Here is a 19,161-nt window from a genome sequence, read left to right on the forward strand (position 1 = left end):
CACACAGAACAACGAAAAGAACATGTAGAACAATACGCGTGCCATGATTACCGACAGCTGGCTCCCTGAAAGAAATTTGACCACTGAAAGACTGCAGTCACGTACCGAGTCGCACAAGAAGCACACAAGTGCCCTCTATAGTTCCTAAATGGAGTCCACTGTGAATGGCAAAGCTCAGCCCTTACCCCGTTAGGACTGATGAAAGGGTTGATTTCCCTCACAGTCACCACCAGTGCCATGATCTTGCACAGCCATTCAGGGTCCACAAAGTACATCTCTTTCAGCTGCTGCACAGGGTCGTTATAGTGTAGCAACACTCCTGTCTCGTGGAGGAATCGTACAGCCTGAAAAGAAATTAACGAAGAATTGGGACTTCTGGCATTTGAAACTTTATTCTACATGTATGTAAGGGGTAGAGTGTTTAATAAATCTAGCCAAATTATTTAAGATAAGTTGTGGTCAGCCCTTGAAATCAGTACAGTCTGGTTCCTACCCTAACAGATACCCACTATACTCCAGGGTGGAGAGAGGAAATTGTAGTAAAGCACCTTGCTAAAGAACATAAGTACCACGTTTCATTGGACTGGTCGAAACCTATGTACAATCACACTGAGTTGGTCACCGTTACATTGTCAAACATTTTCTTGTAACAATTTTTCTTAGGTTTTTTAATTTCATTTCTTGTTATTTTTAATCTCTGTGAAGCGCTTTCATTGTCATTTTGACAGAGTTTGGCATGACTCCACATGTCCATTCTAACTTACTAACCTGAGATAGTTCATCACTGTCTAACTGCAGGGAGTGTTCTCGTACCAGCTGCAGTAACCGTCTTCTCATCACCACAGGTGCTTCCTTATTCTCCTTCATCCTCCTTGCTTCCTCCTTCAGTAACTCCTCAAGACGCTGATGAGACAAGAAAAACCCCGAGGATATCTTGTAGGACTTGTACTGATAGACTTGAAGCATTAATACCCCCAATAGACCATTATCATGTTGCAGCTGTCTTGATTTTTCCCCATTCAAATCAACGTAACCAAAGTGAGGCTGGAAGGAAAAATAGTCTGGTTCCTTTCTGCTCACAAAACATTATCATTCAGCACTGTTATTGGATACAGGGAACATGACTGCAATGGTGGCAGCATGAAAAATGCCTATTGGGTACAAAGCGCAAGTTGGCAGAGAATGATGGGAGAGACATTTGAACACATTGCAGACAGCGCCTTCAGGCAACGATGAGGCAGGGATTTTAACGTTCAGAACAAAAATGAGTTGTTCATACTTTGCACGAGCATGTGACCCTGTGTATTTTTGTGGACTGCCCTTATGGGGTACTTGCACAAAGGGCCCTGTCACACTTTTGCGTATCCTAATTCCTTATGAGTTGCGCATTGACATTTTTTTCATACGCAGTCGTACGCACAATACGCACCTCATATGCATCTCTATCGTTTTGTGTAGGTTTTATGTACGCAGATATACGCATGGTACGGCCCAGTATGCAGGATAGTTTTGGACATGCACAAAACTACGCTGCGTACGCTGTTACGCAGGTCATAAGTTATAAATACGCAGCGCATCGGTCCCGCATCGGTCGAGTGCGTTACGAGTACGCTATGTGTTCGTGACGCACCCCGTCAGCATATGAGCCGCCTGTATTGGACGTATACATAGCGTACCTGCATCGCAGATGCAACGTACGCTGAACGGCGAGCGGCGGAAATGCGGCGGGAATACGCTCAAAAGTGCGTCAAGCATGTGGTCGGCATAAGTCGGGTGCATCCGGAATACGCTAGGCATGCGCACTGCAAACTGACCTATTCGCAGCCCGAAAAATAATGTTGTGCACTGCATACGCAACTCATACGCAATGGATGCGCTGAATTCGTTACTTGTACGCTAGATGTGCGTCGCACATAAGTCAAAGTGATCAAAATATTTCGACGTTAATTGAGCGTACGGCTGCGTATTGAAAATTTTTGATAAGGAACTCATAAGGAATTAGGATACGCAAAGGTGTGACAGGGGCTAAAGGGAACAACTGTATCCTATTAATTGGTCTTTGTCTAATGGTATCCCAGAAGAGAAATTTGAAATGCGAGGGAGAAAAGGAGAACAATGCAAATACCCCACAAACCCCATCTGTAAGGTTTCCTGCGTATGCAGTGTGTCTCTTTCCATGGAGCAATGACAACGTGGTGACATAAGTTGACCTACCTGGTAACTGTAGGGAATCATCTGGCCCAAGACTGCTTGACCTTTAATCTTACAACTGTGAATGAGAGAAAAAGAAGTTATCAACATTGTATTGAACATCTGTCTTGGTGCCAAGTATCAAAGAGTAAACACTTTTTATTGCTCAGGTGGGAGTGGCTTCTGTTTTCAGGCATGAGAATGAATTTCAATATATAAAAACAGGAAACTTGTGCAAAATCAGGAAAAAAAGATGTGAAATCTGCAAAAAAAGCCCCAAAACAGGCTCAACAGAAATAAAAACGTGGACATTTGGGCAACAAAAAACAGGAAGTCCTGTTCAAAGAGGAAAGATTCTCATGCCTGTTTACAGTTTTTGATGATGAAGCACAGTTCCAGTTGTAGCTGTCCCCTTTAAAGGTACCTAGAGTTATTTGCTTTTTGTGCATGTTTTTGTCATTTGAAGCAACAAAATTGCCCCAGATCTTAAGAAGGGTGCATAACAAGTTACTGCTGAAGTTTGAGCTCAGTGGATACTGTACATTTTGAGAAAACAGAGAGAAATATATGCAGAATTTTTGGAGCTCATAACTGGATTCCGTTGTTAACACGTAAAAACCTGCTGTGCCTCCTGGCACATTTTCTTAAACCACCTTCAATGATTGTTTTCTTCCTAAAGATAACATTTCAGGCGTAATAATTTCACAGCCTATTTGGTACCAGTCCTATCTTCACTTTAAGCAAGGATCTTCTCATTAAATCGGTAGCTAAGTTTCCATGTAATTGCAAATATTTCTCAGTAAATAAAAGAACACACATCTGTGTGAACGCCTTACGTCTCAACAATTTCCACGATGAGTCGGCGCAAGGCTTCCAGGCCTTCGTTCTCGCTGGTACAACTGACAGCTCGGAAACCCATGATCTCTGGGAAGCCTGGTGATTGGCAGATACTCCGCACTCTCATCTCCATATCACTGATGAATTCTTCTTCCTTGTCTGTCAAGAAAGGAAGGTCCAGGACATTTATTGATAACAAAGACCTTAGAGCAATTTCCTGAAGGTGCTTAGTTGAAGAAAAAAAGACCCAAGTCAATTTTGTTGGTAAGCAACAGTCAGCTGAGAAGCATTGTTGTTATAGTCAGCTGAGAAGTAGTTTCTGTCAGTATACAAAATGTGAAATTTTGACTTGTTTCAGTTACATGTTCAATCAGCAAACGTTTGTTGTTTGAACAGAAATGAACATTTTAGCAGATGACAAACTTGGCTTCCTTCACTCATTTCAATGTTCCATAATTTCATTAAAGGGAATATACATCATTTGCTTTTGCTGTAATTTTCAGAAATGGATGGAATTGGGGGGTTGGAAATATATAGCAAATATAGTTACACTGACTTTTTTGAGGTTTTGGGTTTGAAAATGCTATAAAAACCAAGAAAAACAATCATTTTCCTGTAGTCTGGTTCCCTGACTCCATTTAAGAAGAAACAGAGCAGTTTACATATATTGGGGAATTGTAAGGTCAAGGAACCAGTCTAGCTGGCTTGTACCCGTTCATAGGTGTGTAATCGATTGCAAACAAGTGTAAAGTCAACTGGGGCCAGTATTTGAAAAAAAGCCTGTTTTTTCCAACGCTGATCGGCCGATCAGCGTTGGAAATTGATACAAAAATACCACTTTTCTTGAAAATGACAGTATACCAGGTGCCATGATTTTACAGGATGCTTTACACTGTCATTCACTAACAGGCCAGCAAGGTATTTCAAAATGATTTGGTAGTTTTATTTTTTGATGTTTGCAAATGTTGTATTTTCCCTTTAACAAATGTCTCTCAAATCTAGTGTAGACAGTGACATGCTAAATTTATCTGGTTTTTAAGAGGACGTCATCTTATTAAGATTTTTTTTCAAAATCTTTTTAAAAGTAAACAAAACTGCTCAAAATATACAGAGTTTATCAGATGTATGAGAAATTACACAACTTGTGTACATTTTGATTAACCACTTTTTATTTTTACAACTCATAAAAAAAAACCCACAATTTGAAAAAAGGAAGTTCAAAAAAAAAAAAATTATATAAAAATATATCTTATTTCTTACAGTTGTTTCTTTCTAGGCAATACTAACCTTTGGGTATCTTATCCTTGTGGGTTCCTACCACCACCACTGGACAGGATGGGGCCAGGGCTTGGATGGTCAGCAGCCACGGCCGTAATGTCTTGACCTCATCGGGACCTTTGCTAATATCGTACACCACCTGCGACAAGTTCCAAATTCAGTTCACAATCAGGTTTGGTGTAAAAACAAAAATCAAAATCCATGATCGGTTTCTCCTTGATTTACAAATTTATGCACAATACAGACCACTGTCACTGTACAATGATAGAGGACCCCTTCAATGTGGTATGGTATCTGCACTAATAAACAGAAGGTCATGGGTTCGAGTCCCATGAGTAAGCCTGTTTTTTTTCTCTCTCGGACAGCACTGCGTGTACTAGTGCTTACGAAGTTGCATTGGTGAAGGGCAAAACCAAATATTGAATTCACATGCTCCTCTATGCAAAATTCAATCATATAAAAAAGTGGTAAGGGCAAAGGTAATTTCTGGTGTTTTCCTAGTTATATACTGTAACTTTTCAGGGCATTCGTTGTTCTATATGTGGGAATGGAAAAACAAGTGCAAATTTTAAGAGAAACAAATTCAGACAGAAACTAGGGATTTTGTTGTCATGGACACCAGTAAAAATGTGGCAATGAAGGTCCATTTTTGAGAGTTGAATCTGGTACGCATACTTCTGTACACAATACTGAACGACCACTTTACCAAACATTTATATGGATGTCATGCCGTAAACTATGGCATTCCATTGTATCAAGGTAGAAAATAGCAGATTACTTCAGTCAAAGTGGAGGTGGGATGGGTTGGGTGAGGTGGTTGGGTTGGGTAGGGGTGGAGGATGGGGGTGGGCGGAGGTGGGAGGGTGTCAAGTGGGGTTTGTAGGTGTGAGAGTATTTATTTTTTTTACCAGGAAGAGAGCTCGTCCCGTCAGGAAGCACGGATGCATGCTGTAGAAATCCTCCTGCCCAGCAAAGTCCCAGGTATTTAGGGTGAAATCCACCGTCTTCCTGTTACACCTCACTGGTATCCTGTAGTCAAGGAATATAGAAATCCAATCTGATTCGAGGATTCTAACATCAGCCAGAGAAGGGACTCCGCGCACAACTACCCCCTCGCTTGGTTACAAAGAGAGAGTTCGGAGGGACTCAAGTGCATTGCTGCCAATGCCTGACACTCACGCAAAGATGAAACTGGTATGTGCCCACTACCATATATATGTTTTACGTACATCTCCAAGGAACTACTAACTTTGGATAAATCGGGATGTACTTTCAATCAGTATTTTTTATAAATAAGTGTTTTGCTGCATTAAAAACATTCATATCCAATACAATACTTCAATGGCCTCTTTGGACATCAAGGACAGTGAACCCAAAACTTTTCATGTGCACCTTCATTGGGATACCAACTATTGAAAGAACTTGATGTATTTTCGACCAGAATTCTTCAAGGACTGCTACTGATTTGGATTAAATTTGAAACGTTTTCAAAATCCCCCAGGTAAACTGACTAGGTGCCTTAAAAATAATTTAAAGTTGAACAAAGAAATTAACTGCAGCAGGGTTTGAACCTACGACTTCTGGATTGCCGTTCCGGTACTTTACCAACTCAGCTATCCAGCCCAATGGTGGTGGTTCCCCACTCTGTCAATGTCTTTGTTCAAGGAGCGCTAGTCAGAAGCCATAAACTGATACATGCCATATAGCCAGGATCATGTCCTAAGTCACGATGCTAGCAACATTAGCAATGCTGCAAACCCGGGAAATAGCAAACACGGATCACTCAAATAAATTTAGAAGAGACTTACTTCCAGTCAGACACTTTGATTCCAACTGTCGCTACATTGGCTTCCTTCTTACTTCTCCTCAGCTTCTGTAGTCTGGCCAACAGTGTGGACTTGCCCCTGCCTCCATACCCGACAAGCATCAGCTTCATGCGATAGTAGGGAACAGACTAGCCGTTTGGAGAGGAGGTAAACAAATAAAATGATGCATGAGCTTTGGTAAAATTGTTTTGGTGTCATGTTTTCAGAAGGTTTGAAACTCATATTGTGAGTTAAAAGGATATATTTTCAGGATTTCCCCAACAGTTTTTTTTCAAGATACAAAGCACATTATAAAGCAAGAAGCTTGCTGAACCCATTAGCAACTTGTGTGGCAAGTGACAGTGGTTGAGGACATTGGACTCGTGGTCTGCGGATAAAGCTGCAGGTTGTGGGTTCGAGTCCAGCCTAGTGTCATGGTGCATGTGCCCTTGGGCAAGGCACTTTGTCACTCACTGCTTCTCTCCACCCAGGAGTAAATGGGTACCTGTGAGGCCAGAGATGGTTATTGTGATTGTTTTTAGCTGCTTTGCGTCAAAATGGCAGCATCGAGCTGTAAACTCCCCAGGGAGCTGAGATGGTGTTAGGAATGTTTCATGGGCCCAATGAGCAGGGGTAATAATGATGAAGCGCCTTCAGCATCAGTCCTGGTGGATACGTGCGCCACTGTTATTATATTATTGTTGTTTCTACTCCTTCATGAATCCATAGAACTATACAGGCCCAGCCTTTTGTCTCTTGGATGATTGTACCTGTTTGAGTTTCTGATTCAGGAAGCCAATGATGTCTTTGGTACGGCCTTTGAGGATGGAAGGGTCGAGGTCCAACTTGAGCCCATCCAGAGGAAGCTAAATAGGACATAGAGGCAAAAGAAAACAAAATTGCCAAAAACAAATCAGCATCTCATGAAAACGATGCAACACACACCCAAGTCACACTGCGATTCCAGAGATGTGGCTAAATTATCTGAACTTTTGAAACAATTATGAGCCAATATATACCTAAACGATCGACTGCTGCAGTTGTTCAAAATGACCCCAGTCACTGGAAAATTAGCTTAAAAAGAAAATTACCCCATTTCCACCTATTTCTGCCTTGAGAAAGACACTGTGAATAACTTTTGGTACAGATTTTACCACCAAGTTTAAAATGCCGAGTTGAAAATCGGTTTAAATTCCTAAATTATCATAATGTACATTTAAATAACAGCCAACTCATCAGCCATTAAATAAGTTCCATTTTTTTTGCACATGATTCTTTAGCGCGAATGCCCTTTCGTTTTCTGATATAAATGTACCACTTCACCTCAAATATCTCTTTAGGAAACTACAGGGAGAAGCCAATGGAGAAATATCTAGTTTTTGAGGGAGGAAAACTCCTGAAGAATATTCTCGGGAAAACCCCCGGAATCAAGTAGGGACTGAAAAACCCATTCCACATATGGACCAGTACAGGAATCCGAACCAGTGAGGTGGAAGGCGAGGAAAGAACCACTTTGCCAAACTGACTCCAATCTGTCTCAAAGACAAGATCTGTCTCAACGACAAGATTCCCCCCCCCCCCCCCCCACTCTTTGAGCTTACCTCCCACAGCCTTGAAAGTCTACCCAGTTCGTCAGGAATGCAGGTGATCTTGGGATTGTAGCTGATGTCTAGGGATGTCAATGTGGATATCTGGCCCACCTCCTTGGGAACCTATTGGCATGACAACCCAAAACCCAATCAGACACAGATATCAAACAAGAAGGAAAAACAGTCTAAAGGTAATGAAAATGCAATTTATTGGCCTTTTGCCTGCGTCGACAATATTGATTTGAAAGTGAGGTAAAATCTTCATTTTTGGCACTTGCGAAGAGAAATGAAAGCAAGTAAATTACTCATTAATTCAAGTCTACTTCATTGAATAATTTACCATTTGTAATTAGGCATTCCATGTCTTAAGCCAGATTTAAAAAAAAAATATGACAGTAAAATAAGGCTGCATAAATAGTCCGGCGCCATCCCAATCAACCATTAACAATTTATGAAATACATTCAGGGAACTCAACAAAAATGGCCAACTCGTGCATCAGGGCCATTGCAAATCAATTTGATTATCAGATTCTGTTTGGCCCTTTCAACACTTGCGTCAAATTTCTTTTATTTTTAGATCTAACACCACTGTCTTAAAATTATATTTAGGAAGGATTACTTTAAAGGATTCTTGAAGCAGCTTAATGTCTCAGAAATAAATACCGATTACGAGTGCAGTGTCTTGTATTACTACTGAACTACAAAATTAAACGAATGTGTTGCCCAGTTGCGTCTGAGACCAAGTCCTCGGAAAGTTTTTGTGTACAAACCTTATGGGACATGTTGAGACAAACTTAAAGTCCAAACACTAAGGGTCCTAGTAAAACATGACTAGAAATGTATGTGTGTTGACAATTTGATCAGTGATCAAAGCAGTTGTAACCTAAAAATCTGAAGAAGAAAAAATCCTTTGAAGCTTGTTACCTGAGACAGTTGATTGTTATTCAGTCCAAGGCGTTCCAATTTTTGCCAAGAGCGGATGTTGTCGCTAAGATCAAGCTATAACATTCGTGTGAAAAAAAAATATGGTTAAGAAAAGAAGCGAAGATTCACAAATTAATAAGGGAATAAATGTGTGCTTCGGAGGTTTTAATCACTCTGTTTAAGTTGGGCTCGGGTAATTATCAGCACCCAGACTCCAAGCGGTCTTAAACAGAGTGATTAATACCGACCAAGCACATATTTATTCCCATTCATAAATACCTTTTTGGTCAAAAAATCAAAAATTTTCGGTAAAAAAATGTTTTTGTTCAACAAGTTCTATTCATGTTTTGTTAAATACCCCTCTAGCTAAATAATGGAGTGTCCAGCTCACGAGTAAGATGTAAACAACTCCTTTTATGGAGATTGGCGCGCGCGTTGCGCATACTGCGCAATGTCACGCAGAATGCACCTGGGGCGTTGCGTTGTAAATTTAGGACTATAAAGTACTAACTCACTGGTAGTATTGCACATGCCTACGTGAGGATTGTAAACGTTCAACCAATAAAACGGTAAGAGAGGCACTGGATTTTTAAGAGTCCAAATTTCATTTGACACTGGAAAAGTATTTAAGACCAGCCAGCCATGTCTTTATCATCCGTTTAAGACCGGCCACGTGACAGGCTCTCGACCAATAGGAATGGGTAAACTGTACTAGGTATTTATGAATGCAAGTTTATAAATGCTTTATTTCACACTTTAAAACAAAAATGAGAAAGTTTAGTAGGATAATTCTTCTAACAAATTCCACACTTTGCTAGTGATCCCCGTTTGCTACTCCTTGGTTTGCAGTATTGCTAATGGTGCTAGCATTGTGACTATGGCATGATTCCTGGCTGCATGGCAAGCTGGTTCATGGCTTCTGACTAGCACCCCTTGAACAAGGCCATTGACAAAATGGGGAACCACCAACATAGGGCTGGACAGCACTGTTTGTAGCACTGGAAGGGCAATCCAGTGCTATCAAGAGTATGCAGGTTCAAACCCCGCTCCAGAGCATTTCTTTGTTCAACTTTAAAATTAAAATCCCCGCTTGAGAAAATTTAAAATTCAATTAGTCAGGTAACAAAGTAAAACACAAACTCAACCCAACTCGTTATAGAGCTGCACTAATTAGCCAAAACTTGAAAAAGACTAACACACAAGATTTACCTTCTTGATCTTATTGTGTCCAAGCTGAATTTCCCGCAAACCTTGACTCTTCCATTCTTTTGGAGGGGGGACACCAGTCAAGCCATTGTTGCTCAAATCAATGCTCCTCAACCTGGGAGACACATTAATAAAATCATTAGGCCTTCAACTTGTTAAGATTTCTGTTTGGGATAGGTGCAACTACGTCATTAAATGGAGACATTTAATTCATTTTGTAAATGAAGGAATTCAGGGGTTTAGTACTTTTGAAAAGAAACAAAATGAGGGAAAAAAGCTGAAAATTTTCTAACACTGGAAATCCAAAAGGTGAGTTAAGAGTGCGACCTGCAAATCAACTCCCATAGACGGCAATGGTAATTACGCGTACTTCCAAAAACTATTTTAAAATTCTCACAACTCTACAAGGTGTTTGAGACACCCATCAAACTAAATCTTTTTTCATCATCATTCATTTTCTGTTAACTTTTTCAGGGGGTTTAACTGATGACGTTTGGGAGAAAATTCCATCCAAAGATGATCACCCCTAAAAGCAATCCTGAAGCCCATCGAAAATGGACGCCTACGCTCCATTGCAAAATAAAGCCATTTTAGGGCCTAATTTCATCCAAATTTCACAGAAATACAAGCTTGCAGTCCTCTGCACAGCTTCCACTCTTCTTTTTAACAAATGCTCTAATACTGAAGAATTTGAGGGCAGGCAAATTGTGATTCGGCCCGCGTAGGCAATTCTGGGCCTATTTACAGATCTACACCCTTTAGGGGGCAAGGACACACTTCCCACTATCTGGCACTTGGTGGCGCTGTCACGATATATAATTGTACGGTGTATTTTGTATTTTGGAATCCTGGGATGAATTTGAGGAATTGGTTACCATGGTAATTGTAGGATCATTTTGGGGATGCAGTAAGGCTCGGGTAGCGCCAAGTTGTTGACGGCCATCTTGAGCGTCGTCAGGGAGCAGAGCAACTCTCCCAGTTCCTCGGGTAGACTCTCTGGAGAAGTGAAATCACGACAGGACGTCAAGGTCAAATGTGGTGCATTCTGGGAACGCTCATCAGATGACACTTAATATGTTTGTCATCGAGCAAAAATAATCTTGCAAAACACCCACATATTTTTCAAAAAAACAGCTTTTTATTACAATCTCACAACTGAGTTTGCAACTTTGGGGGGGGGGGCAAGTTGCAATTTATTCTCTTGTTTTGGCACAGAGTTTGAAATGAAAGGCATATGTAGGAACATTTGCATTTCATGCATTTTGCTTGTTTCCAATAAAAACACCACTTAAATTTCAAAGAAGAATGTTCAAAACATAGCCTGTTGAAGTTTCAGCTCAGTGGATATTACACTTTTCCAGAAAACAGTGAAAAATCGTTCACAACCTTTTGGTCATAAAATTTGTCAACAGCACTCTTTATTTCTACAGATCAGTCAATTGGCTGATCGTTGGCAATCCCCCAAATTTCTTGATTTCTTCTCAATAACAGCAAGCCAAACGGAGTAATTTCAGGGGGTGTTTAGTATCAATACAATATTTAACTCAAGCCAGCTTTTTGATATTAATTAAATAGACTACTTTTTGATAAATAAAAATGACCCTATATGTCTTGAACCCAGGACCACTTCTCTCGATAAACTCTACAAACTCAGATGAACTTACTGAGTTGATTGCACGAGACGTTGAGGTAATCCAGAGAGTTGCAATGCCACATGCATTCTGGCGGGATGTGTGACAGCCCATTATGAGACAAGTCCAAGGTTTGAAGCCTAGTCAGCTCTATTGACATCGCTGGTAACTCCTTCAGATTGTTTCTGTATACAACAAAATCAAGTAGAAGTAAAGTCTGTTCTGAGCCTATCTTGCCCATCAGGCCGGCGTTTATCTCCGGTTTCAGTGGCATGAAACGACTGAGAATATTTCTATTCCCCCTGGATGGGATGCTAGTCCATCACAGGTTACTCCCCAGCTAATGCCGGCACCCATTTATACTCCTGGGTGAAGAGAGGCAAGTGGGGATGAAGTGGCTTGCCCAAGGACAAAATAGTTGGGTTCAAACCCCTGAGCATCTGATAACGAATTACAAACCCTAACCACTAGGCCTTTCCCATCCCTTTAGACAACAAAGATTGTGAGAAAGCAAAATTATCCTTGAAGAGTTTTGAGATGCTTGGTGGCAGCTAACAAACCGGTCCTTTGCTATTGTTTGCGTCATTTTGAGCATGTGCACATTAGCTTAAACACGACGTAAACAACTGAAAAGGACCATTGCGTTTGCGGCCACGAAGCGTCTCAAAGCCCCCCTTGTTGTTCCCACAACTCCTCAGTTCAATTTGAGATGAAGCAGACTGGATAATGAATTTTTACCTGACTTACATATGCCATGTTGTCTTCAATACTCTCCTTTTCTCCATTTAATCATCCACACCCAACCATGTTTCATAGATGTTTTCATTTAAAGGCCCAATAAACCGAGTATCGATCACACGCTCCACCCACACATAATGACATCTACTCTGAAAGTTGAGTTGGAGCACCTACCTTGCTAGTGAGAGGGTAGCCAATGCCGGAGCATACTGTCCTAACCACATGGGGAATTCTTGAATACAGTTATTGCTCAGGTTCAAGTCAATCAGTGTAAACGACACTTCAAGAGGCTCTTCGCTCACGTCGTTGATCTGACATAAAATCAATACAATAAAGAAAAATACGTATAGGGTCTGATTGTATGACCTCAAAGTACCATGTGCCATCCAGTTTTCCCTTGATTGACCACCATTGCAGTAGGCAAGCGTTTGGTTAGCAAGCACGTTGTGCATTGCAAACTAGAGAGTAGGGCTTATTTTCACGTAAAATAACTGCAAGTTCTTTATCAAATGGCATAATGGTCACTACCTGTGCCGTGTATGGCTGTCATAATCATGGGGACCCTGCACTGGCTGTTGGCTCCGCGTTTTTTCCTCACAGTTTTTGCCATCCATCACAGCTTTGAAGACTTGCCTACTACAACTACTGCGCACGGCTCTATAAGATCCTTACCTACTACAATGGCACTGCTGACTTTCTAGTACCCGGATGTAGGCCGGGTCATATGGGCGAGTGAGAGAGCCCTCTCCAGTTCGTAAGTGACTTTGTCATACACACGCACTCACCACTGATTACAAACGCCCATTGGCTAAACATTCCATTTGCGTTAACTTCCAGTTCCATTCATGATATGCTACATCGTGTGGAGTACGTATGGTTAAGTTGAGATGATGTCACACTGTGGATTCATGCAGTAAATTAAGGGAGTCATCTTTGTATTTCATCAAAAATATTGCAAGATATTACAATAAAATGAATTTTTCACGATCAAGGGCCATAAAATTACATCAAAAATGTAATTGTTACAATGTCTTCGGAGAGCATGATGTGAACAAAACAGGATTCATAGAACAGACAAAAATCGGAAGAAAACATACACTGGGAAAAATTAACGATAAAAAATAAAATTGAAGTGATAAGAATATGAACTTAAATAAATCTATGCAGTGCAGTTGGTGAGTTTTGATCAGGTAGCTTGAATCGACCCTTATATGATAAACAGATAGCTTACCTTGTTCCCAGACATGTCTAGCGTCTGTAGCTTGCCGTTGCCAAACAGGTGCACAGGCAGGGTCTGAAACTGGTTGTTCCTCAGGTCCAGATGCTGAAGCCTAGGCAGCGCCTGTCATGCAAACAAAACACCGCAGTTAACTCAGAAATAGTCTACGGAAACAGTCTTTTCAGTTGTAAAGAGTGATTGATTCCTGCGGTTATGTGCTTCATAAGCTGAGCATGTGATAGTTTGATATCAAGTTTGATCACATTTGAATATCACAAACTGCAGCCATCCTACAAAATGTCTCCTCCTGCATTAGGGAAAATAAAATTAACCTTTCATGGCTACTTTGAGGGAAAATCTGTTGATGAGGGAAAATCTGTTAACTTTGGCAAAAATGTCTGCACTGATGGTTACCCGATTCAAGAGTAAGGGAACGAATTGGGTACATTCCGTTACTTTGGAATCTGTGCCTACAGGGTTAGCGCCAGGGTTTGACTTGAGCGGTAGCCTGCTAGCCAAATGCTAGTCAAAACAGCGGCGGGCTAGTCAAAGTATTCCTTAACTAGCCCGGCTGGCGAGTAAAAAATTATTGGGCTACGACACAGATGAAAGGACAGGAAGAAATAAATCATAAAATTCAGAAAGAAATTCTGTATCAATTTTTGTCTAATTTTATTGACTGTTTAGGGTTAAATTATTAGATCTGTTCATTCAAAACGTTGACAAGATTGCCATTGTTGTTTATGAGACACTCTATAAAAGGAAAACATGCGGGCTAGTGAAAATGCCCGCGGACTGGTTAAGAGTCTGTTTCAGTAGCCCGGCTGGCTAGTGATAAAAAAAGTTAAGGTCGAACCCTGTTAGCGCATATCTTTGCTATATCTATGACACAGTAGTCGACTTAATTTTCATATTCATACATATAATTTACATATTCATACATATAATTTACATATTCATACATATACAAATATTATAAATAGAGCACTCGGTTCCGCGTGCATGACCTGAAGGCATGCTGGAGAACTATAGGCCAATCAAAACACTGTATCGTCCTGGCAAATAGCAGCTGATAAGATTTCAGGATCACTAAGGGCAATGCTCGGCTCTCATTATACAAATTCAAAGATGCACCATATCATGTGACAAATCTCTTTTGTGAGGTTCCAATATGAACCGGGGTAACTCAACGTTTTGGACAGTATGCGCTGCCCGTCGTTTTACCTGGGTCAATTGAGAAGGAAGTTCGTCCAGGGCGTTATTGCTCAGGTCCAGCTTCTCCAGGAAGGCAAACTGTTCCATCAACTTGTCCTCTGATCGGGCCAACTGCTGCAGGTCTGTGATGCGATTGGCTGAGAGGTCCAGCAGGTGGACGTGGAGATCTAAGGTCTCGGGGACGTCTAGCATGGACTGGCTGAGACGAAGCATGTGTCTGGAGGTTCGACGATTCTCTAAAGGGATTATGGAAAGAAAGTGAAAGGAATATTGCCGATGTGAAGCTATGGTAATGAGGTTTTATGGTAGCCTATTGCCAAAAAAAAAGTATAATTTAATATTTGTTAAAGATTTGGGTTTTAAATTCAATGTGTACTATAAACATGTATTTTTAAGGCACATGGTTATTAATGTGAATATGTGTACGTGTTCTACATAACCCCCAAGGACCGACACACAAAGGGAGAACAACAGATCCCTTAATTCTTTGGGAGTTGGGTCTTTTGTTGAAACGGTCCTCTGTAGTAAGTTTGTGTGCTTAGTCTATGGGAGAGTGTTATATTACAGGGACAAAGGGAAACACAAAGCATTGCCCTCGAGAGTATAGTAAAACACGACTGGGTGGGTTTGTTTATGGTGTAAATTGAGGACACAAATGTGATGTGCAACATCATCAATGAATCCAGGACAGGAACCGAATCGAAGATGACCTTGATTAGAAAACGTGTACAAAACCAATGAGGGCTGTTGCAAAAAAGAGTACAAACAAAGGAAAAGGGAAGAGGAATAATAGAAAATCCTTGATTTACACCATAAACAAACAGGCATGTGCGGGATTGTGTGTAGGTTCAAGGTGATAATCATACCCATTCAACGTGCACGGTTATCTTAAAAAATATTGCTGTTTAGGAGCAGGATTGGGCTTAAAAGTTGCAATTAATGTATAAACATTGAAATCACCAAGTATAAAACAAATCCAGTCCTTCTTATTATGGGACTAAGTAAGATTATAGGGAGCAAGTTGACATTCTGTGATCTGCTTTTGAGGCTGAGGTTGAAGTAAAACCTAGGAAAGAGGTAGAAAAATGTACATCACAGAGTTATATGTCATAAACTAAAGAGTACACGTGCCAACATGGACGCGGGACGGCCATTTTGTAAGTGGGCAAAACCAGGTGTTATAATTAGAACATAGTAACAATTGTGAAATACCCGGATGTGCGCACTTTCAGTGCGTAAAATCTCTGCATTTTGCCCACTGTCTCAGCGTTTTGACCATTGTCTCTGCATTTTGCCCATTGTCTCTGCGTTTTGACCATTGTCTCTGCGTTTTGCCCGTTTTGTGTGCCTTTGTTGGCACATCCGTCGTAGCATAGCGAGTGTGCTCTCGATTTTTAATATTAGTTAACCCGCGAGCGCGAGTGGAACACGGAATAATGTAGTGCGTCTGTGTCCCACATGGTATGTTGGGCACAATTTATCTTCAAGCAAACTTGACGCACTAAAAAGATTGAACACGCACCTTTCAGTGGTTATCCTATTACACGTGCGTGTTTGTACGGAATGGCGCACGCATATTGGAATAGCGCAATACGCAGAGTGCGGTATGGACCATGGCCGTGCTACATGGTTATATGTAGCACGGCTTGTTGCCTTGGATCGACCACTCAGGATCGAGGATTCAAGTTTACTTGAAGATAAAGATACATTTAACTCTATGATGTACATGTATGCTGCAACCACAATGTTTAAGGCTGGACATATACTTACTACTCCTCTGAACGGGAGTGCTATGCCACTGTGTGGTGGATGGGGACGGGGTAGGCACTACATCCGGCATGACACCTGATGGTTGCGAGGGCTCGCTGTATTCCATATCTGTGGCGCTGCTGTCACTAACGCTGCCGAAGGAGAACAGTCGGCCAGTCTTGGGTCCTGGGTAAGAAAGAAAAGAAGAAGATGAAATTGCTCCAGTTGAAAACTGCTCGTTTGACCTATTTCAGAAATTTATGTGTGACTACCTAGTGGTCCCCACAGAGCACATCACCGCTTATTATACCATGTTAAAAAGATTTTGAAATTTCAGTGGTCAAGGAAAGTTCACGTTTGACGATTTAAATATCACATTTGACGACCCAAGGACCCTGTGGAAACATCACCTCATGATACCCAGGTACATCACAGTGATTGTTCTTAAAGACTTTTGAATATTTCTGTCCACGCTGCTCTGTACAATCCTGTTGGTATAGACCCCGTACACAAGGTCAACATTGACAACGCATGTGTGATGCAGACACGCATATCAATAAACAAACTATTGAATTTCAGAATCAGAAATATGTACGGGTGTCAACACAAAACAAAGAATTTGGGTTGGTGAATTGTACTATATTTTATTTATAATATTATTATTAATTTTGGAAGGCTAAAAACAGTTATCAAAAATAATGCTGTGGTTTAAAACAAAATTACACTTGTCATTTGTTGCGAATGTAGTCCATGGGTTTTGTACAACCTAAGGAGATAGTGGCAACCCCCGGGTGTACAAAACACCATCGTCTGCATACAACAATTGTATAAATACATCGTGTCATGGATACTGTCATTTCATATTTCTAGAATTGTTTAGTCATTCATGCCACATGCTTCGTGGATTTGGAAGTTCACTGTTCTTCATTACAGCAGTCCAAAGTTGTTAAAATGTAACAATGAACCATTGCCATTAAATTCAATACAAAGATGTGTCACTTGCTTTGCCAAAAAAAAACAAATTATTACTTTTCATTGGGGGAATGTGGCCAAGTGGTTAGGGTTTGTGACTCATGATCAGAGGGTCAGGGGTTCGAATCCAGCTGCTGGCCATATGTTGTGTCCTTGGGCAAGCCACTTCACCCCTACCTGCCTCTCTCCACCCAGGAGTATGAACGAGTACCGGCATGAGCTGGGGAGTAACCTGCGATGGACTGGCACCCATGGGGGAATAGGAGATAAACGCTGGCCTTACTGACAATATTGGCTTGTGACAGACTTTGCTGAATATTTACTCTATATTTTGATTGCATAATGTGCTGATGAACTCAAGCAAACTTATACCACAAACTTAAGTTTCTTCGCACAGACAGAAATATACTTTAGTCTGGTCTATCGTGAGTTGAATCCTTAGAACATGTAACAAGTTCAGTAACAACAACAAAAGTGCCGAAAATCTCAGCTGGAAATTTGGAATTCATACATTACCATACCACTGCGTATCATAGGCAATCCAGATGGCAATGGTTTGAATGTAGCATTATCAGGTTGGATGTCGTAAACATGCACATCAGCATCAATAATCTCATAGGGTGTGTTATCATCTTCAGTATGCTAAGCTTATAATCTAGGCTTAATGTCTACACACAGATCTTTTAATCAAATAAAGGCGGATAACAGCTTTTAATGATCACAGTGATAAAGTGAATGTTAGTTTCATCATGAAGTGCACGTTACAGTTATAACCAGGCTACCAGCACAAGGTCATGGTATTGTAAGCTAGTGTTGTAAAGTATGCTTTGGTATCCACTTTAGACCCATTCCCTTATCTGGGCTGGAGGGGGGGGGGGCACTGTCAACCCCAAATCTGTCATCTCCACACACATCATGTACCCTCTCATGCTAATAATGAAACGAGTTGCATGCTTAACCACTTCATGCCAGGATTTTCACAAAAGGCAAAATTTGCCAACTTCTGATACAGCCAAACGCCACAAGAGTCACGATATTTCTTGCCGAAACCTCATATGTTTCAATACTCCGGGGTGTGCACCAGCGTAACTTGTACAACAATAGGCTGTGCACAACGGCCAATTCAAGATCAACACACGGTCGCCTCCACAGACTTCATGGACTTTGTGTGTGTAAAAAATACATGAGGGGATTAGCGTGTTTAGACGTCACCCAGAGGCGAGTCGAGGCAATCTTGACGTCTTAACCCGTCAGCCGTGCCGGTGTATAAAAACAGCCAGTGCGTGTCATCACGTCCTCTGACCCGAACTGGTTAAAATCCTACCAAAAGCTGTTTGATAACTACAAAGTTTTTAAAAGCTAGGTCCTGCACACAGTTACTACTCACTAGGCTGAGAGCTGTCTGAAGGCGACTGGAATTGATCCCCTGCACTCTCCTCGCTCACAGAGAAGGCACCTCGGATTTCACTCTCGGGCTGAAGAACAAAAACAAAGAAAAGGCAAAACATGACCTTCATAAGTGAGCACATTTTATTCAGATCTAAATATATGGTTACCCAGAGGTTGGTTATATTGCTGGTTGTATCTATAGCAGTGTGTATCGCGGATCTATGACGGAGCCTGGACCAGGAGATTTCTCAACGATGTTTGACCATAGTTCAAGTTTGTATCATTCTCACTTAAAATCATGAAACGTAGGCTAAACTCATCTTGCAACCATGGACAGTAATGCACAGATTGAAATGTATTTTTAAGATATTTAAAGCCAAACATTTTGTCATAAGCAAGAGTCATTTATCAAGTTGAGT

General features: G+C 41.0%; 1 protein-coding gene across 5 annotated transcripts in view; it reads right to left on the reverse strand.

Annotated features, from left to right (window-relative positions):
* LOC119738691 (leucine-rich repeat serine/threonine-protein kinase 2-like) overlaps positions 1-19,161 on the reverse strand; it is an 87,208-nt gene that overhangs the window by 23,990 nt on the left and 44,057 nt on the right. For all 5 annotated transcript variants that reach the window (XM_038213615.1, XM_038213618.1, XM_038213616.1 and 2 more), the window contains 18 exons: positions 18,741-18,828; positions 16,403-16,567; positions 14,642-14,868; positions 13,430-13,540; positions 12,373-12,509; positions 11,494-11,645; positions 10,705-10,825; positions 9,833-9,944; positions 8,624-8,698; positions 7,712-7,822; positions 6,881-6,976; positions 6,114-6,259; positions 5,214-5,334; positions 4,315-4,444; positions 3,027-3,186; positions 2,215-2,269; positions 769-903; positions 186-344 (listed from right to left, as the gene is read on the reverse strand). In XM_038213615.1, the coding sequence (XP_038069543.1) occupies positions 186-344; positions 769-903; positions 2,215-2,269; positions 3,027-3,186; positions 4,315-4,444; positions 5,214-5,334; positions 6,114-6,259; positions 6,881-6,976; positions 7,712-7,822; positions 8,624-8,698; positions 9,833-9,944; positions 10,705-10,825; positions 11,494-11,645; positions 12,373-12,509; positions 13,430-13,540; positions 14,642-14,868; positions 16,403-16,567; positions 18,741-18,828 (2,301 nt within the window). The remainder of the gene's footprint in view (positions 1-185; positions 345-768; positions 904-2,214; positions 2,270-3,026; positions 3,187-4,314; positions 4,445-5,213; positions 5,335-6,113; positions 6,260-6,880; positions 6,977-7,711; positions 7,823-8,623; positions 8,699-9,832; positions 9,945-10,704; positions 10,826-11,493; positions 11,646-12,372; positions 12,510-13,429; positions 13,541-14,641; positions 14,869-16,402; positions 16,568-18,740; positions 18,829-19,161) is intronic.

The sequence above is a fragment of the Patiria miniata genome, unplaced genomic scaffold (genome assembly GCF_015706575.1).
Source record: "Patiria miniata isolate m_02_andy unplaced genomic scaffold, ASM1570657v1 HiC_scaffold_3, whole genome shotgun sequence".
Lineage (NCBI taxonomy): Eukaryota > Metazoa > Echinodermata > Asteroidea > Valvatida > Asterinidae > Patiria > Patiria miniata.